The 4,553-nt window shown below is 32.1% G+C and overlaps 1 protein-coding gene across 2 annotated transcripts in view; it reads right to left on the bottom strand.

Moving 5' to 3' along the window:
- LOC106458120 (metalloendopeptidase OMA1, mitochondrial-like) overlaps positions 1-4,553 on the bottom strand; it is a 23,596-nt gene that overhangs the window by 4,469 nt on the left and 14,574 nt on the right. For both annotated transcript variants that reach the window (XM_013917579.2, XM_013917580.2), the window contains exons 7-9: positions 3,828-3,956; positions 1,613-1,687; positions 1,013-1,162 (exon numbers count right to left, since the gene is read on the bottom strand). In XM_013917579.2, the coding sequence (XP_013773033.1) occupies positions 1,013-1,162; positions 1,613-1,687; positions 3,828-3,956 (354 nt within the window). The remainder of the gene's footprint in view (positions 1-1,012; positions 1,163-1,612; positions 1,688-3,827; positions 3,957-4,553) is intronic.

Below are 4,553 nucleotides of genomic sequence, written 5' to 3'. Positions count from 1 at the left end.
AAACTAGAACATGAGAGGATTAGTCGCAGGCAGCTTCAGCCCAAGATTCCAAGGAATCAGGGATACCACCAAAAACCTCCAGACAAAAGGGCACGATGGAAAAATTGAGCACTAGATAGGGAAACAGTAGATGATGGATCTACCCCTATCTAGACTTTTGATAGGTTAAGATAAAAAATTTGTAATTATCACATTTTAATTGCTTTTGTTAAAAAATATATAACAGTAAATAAAAACAAGGATTTGTAGTACTCACTACATACTCAATGTAGTTTGCACTCAAGTAAACATTTTTTAATAAGCCTCATTGTCTCACAAATTTGGGCATCCAAAAAAGAATACATATATCTTTCAAATAAGCATTTTACAACACAAAGAATACACAGTCACTAGAATAGAATGTCTCAAACTAATATAATTTATCTGGCTTTCTAAGTAAACCATAAATAGGTTAAAAAATTCTGCTTGATGTTTGGAGAAGGAATGTAATATCCACACATAAAGAAACCACAATGGTTATTCTACTGATGCCAAAACGAAATAGCTGTAATGAGACTTACACAGAGGAAAATTTGCTCTTCATATTGGTTATAAGCATGTCCATCAGCTGTTGACAGTTGATTAACAAAACAATCTCAAAAGTAAAACAATAAAGGGGAAGGTAGAAGGTTTAAATTTTAGATTCCTGATTTTAATCATATATAATGTGTGCTTCTAACCGACTGGCTGGAAACTACAGCAACATTTTTTAGAAGTTAGAAAATTCTGAAGTGGAGAATTAAGAGCTGAAATGCATCATGTGATACAGAAAAAAAGACAACTGAGAATTTAAATATTTCTTTTTAAAATGAAGAAGTTAAAATTTAGATAATATAATATATTACGAATTATACACTACATTGATAATGAAGTTGTTTAATTATATTTCGATTGTAGCATCATAAAAGGTCATGACATGTGCTGAGAACTAGGCCTGGATATATGTTAATATACTTTTTTGAATAATCCTAACCTTGTCCATTAAGCTGTCCAAATACACTGATCGAGCCGTATGACTTGGATGTGTCGAGAGCCAATCCATACTTTCAACCTCTCCTTGTAAAGTTTTCAGTAGTCCTATTTTCGACCAGAATGCACTGCTTTCTCGAACATCGAAACATGCCTACAAATAATATTACAGTGAAAAGATGTTTAGTAAAAAAAACACTACTACTTAGCTAGTACCATTCTAAAACCTTGTACTGTCAAATTAGTCACAGTTTGCTAGTTCTTTAGGCTTATATTTAGTAAAGTAAATGCTTCATCTTTCATTGAATATATGTAGTTTTAAGACATATGATATACAAGCTATATATTTATTACCATTTTATTTTCTGGTACTTTACAATAGATAAAACAATTATCTTCTTCAAAAAATTCAACTCATACAATTTTGATTTGCATAAAACAATCATTGACTAAATGAGTATTCACCATTAAGTCAATTGCTAAATAAGATTAACATCACAAAATTATTGCGTCAATATTACACAAATTCACTTTAAAACAAAGAAATCATACAATATCATGTAATCTATAAAGTGAAGTCCAAAAGAGAAGTTTAATTTGGTACCTTTGCTGCTAATTGAAGCCCCACTTCATCTGCTTCTATTTCTAGCTTTCGATTATAAGGCAAGTGAAGAAGTATCTGTAACATATTTATTTTAGACACATGAAATGCAGAAGTTTTGGTAAAATAACTTATAATGATATATTTAATAAACATTATTGAAATGTGGGATTTCCATGAAAAAGTATCAAGACACACAGTAGTGTGTTATGCGACCAAAACAACTTGCAGAAAACACTGTGTGTTTTTAACAGGAGTGATAATATAGCAATTTTCCACTTTCTGTAGCTCGGACTGTGGCAATCCAAACAATCACATATTTTCAGTGGATATGCTCTACTAGATCCTTACTTCACATATCAAATTCAAGGCAATCCATTAAGAAATACGCAAGATATAAAATCAATTTTGATTGCATTTTTTCCTTTTTTTTCTTCTTCACACCGTAAGTATGGAAAATTTATTTGTTGGTGAAACATAGTTAACGTTTATGGACTTTTTTCAAATTTTGTACACTGATAGATCTTTACAACCTACAATCAGGTGTCAAATTTGGTCTAAATATAAGCTATAAGTTCAAAGTTATTCTACAAAAAATGCTCAAATTTGACCAAAATGTTTGTGCACACATACACAAAAAGTCACACGAGCCACCAGTCTAAAATTTTTATTACAGCTTCACCCATGATTAAAAATGGACTGTTTTTAGTTTTTTGTCATACGGATTAAAGAAGGCTGATTTCGTCCAGCAAAACTATAGGGTGAAAGAATGTGCAGATACACAAGTATTGGTTAAGCCAAGTAAACTAGATTAGCAGTTTCTAGCCCAAGTTTACAAAAGGATCATAAGGTGTATGGCTATTATTCATTGCCAAATTATAAACAAAAATTTGTTAAATTTTATTAAATTCTCCTAATTAAAGAGCATTTAGCATCGTGTGATATTAACATAAATAATGATGCTTGATACAGGTGTACCGAGTGCATGCGGGTGATGACAAAAACTGTTAACGTATATTCCATGACGTTACTGTAAGAAAGTTATTAACACTGTTTTAGAGGAGAAAAACTACCACCATATATTTTAAAGAATCATGTTGGTTCTGTAAAGCATAGGTCTGTTCTAAATAATAGGGTTGCAATCCTACAGCTAATGTTAGCTACTATTGAGTATCACATTCTTACTTGCTGTGGTTTGTTGGTGTGTATTGGCAAAGTCATATCTAATCAAAAACACCTTAGGTGTGAAAAAAAGGTGAGGCCAAAAAAGGATTTAGTGTGCAACTCAAAGAAATGAAATCAAAATTGGCAGCTTCACTTATAGCTTTGATAAGAATTTTATAGCAAATATTCATTCATTAGTTAACCAGGCCATGAATTTTGTTTTACCCACTTGGGTAAAACAAAATATGTGGCCTAGCTAACTAATGAATGAATATTTGCTGTAAAATTCTTATCAAAGCTATAAGTGTATCTACCAGTTAGGTCACCAATTTTGATTTCATTATTTTAAGTCGCACACTCAATCCTCTTTTGACCACAATTATTTTTTTCACACCTAAGGTGTTTTTGATTAAATTCTATAAATTAAGAGCACGTGAATATGAAATACAACTGCACACTCAAGTTCTATCTTTCTTCAAATATTTAGACACTCAAAAAAGAATTTTTCTCAGTAACTACTGTTCAACTTAGCAATATATTGTATTACTATAAGTGTATTGATAAAAAGTAACCATTAAAACCAGATGGTGTAGTTTATATAAACATTAATCAATTTTACAAAATTCTAAATAAATAAATGAGTAACATATATTTATAGAGTTGTAGCTTCAGTTTCACAAAACACTTCAATTACTATTTAAATTCTGATTTACTAACCTAAACTCTCATCAGTAATCACAGATATCTAACAGTACTTTTAGTTTGGTCAAATTGGAAAATCATCCTTGTTTGGATAAATTATCACAAATGTTTAAGATACTGTGTATGAAACAAGTAAAATCAGAAAGAGTAAATAATTCAAAACAACGATGCATTCAAGATTTGTCTGTTGTTCATCAGAAGCAAGAAAAACAGCTTTTGAAGATATTCAAACATTTGAATTTAATTTTTTTTCACCCTTTCAATAACTTTGTTGTGAATGTCACACTACTTTATTTCAAAATATATTAGAGAGATACAAATTAAATAAATGCATAAAGTATTTTGTACTTACATCTACTACTTTATGGAAAAACCAGTGAGTAACTGCAGCAATTCCATCACTAGGAAGAAAGGCCCAAATAGCTGCCAAGACCACTATTACAGTCAGGTCCAATAGATGTGCAAAACTGACTTGTTCTGCCTAAGAAGAAAATAATGAATAACTATTCAAAAAATCAACTAAGTAATGGAAAATTTTGCTACAGCTTATGGAAAATCACATTTAACTCTTATTGTACTGATAACATCATATTGTTACGACAGTGGAAGTCATGCGACGCTGGGAGCATGCGGGCTCAAGTTTCTAGAAGGATCTTGACTTAGCGAGCAAACCTCACGAATGTCCCAGCTATTGCTAGACCCCCTCTTTTTTAGTATATAAGCCAGAGATAGCCAAGAATTGATGATACTCTCGATGCCTTAAGTGGAGCCAGGTGGTTTTCAACTCTGGACATAAAGTCAGGTTTCCATCAAGTGCAAATGGCTGAAGCAGATAAACCTAAGACTGCATTTAGTTAAGGCCAAGGTCTCTGGCAATACCGTGTGATGCCATTCGGCTTAGCAATGCTTCAGCAACATTTGAGAGGCTGATGGAAAGAGTACTGGAAGGCCTACAATGGAGGATAGCCCAAGTATACCTGGACGATGTCATTGTGTTTGTAACAACATTTGATGAGGAAATGTCCCGGCTAAAAGAAGTATTCAAGCGTTTGAAAGCAGCAAACCTCAAACTCCATCC

This window comes from Limulus polyphemus, unplaced genomic scaffold (genome assembly GCF_000517525.1).
Source record: "Limulus polyphemus unplaced genomic scaffold, Limulus_polyphemus-2.1.2 Scaffold418, whole genome shotgun sequence".
NCBI lineage: Eukaryota > Metazoa > Arthropoda > Merostomata > Xiphosura > Limulidae > Limulus > Limulus polyphemus.
The sequence above is the reverse complement of the archived record's forward strand: the minus strand, read 5'-3'. Positions and strand labels throughout refer to the sequence as shown.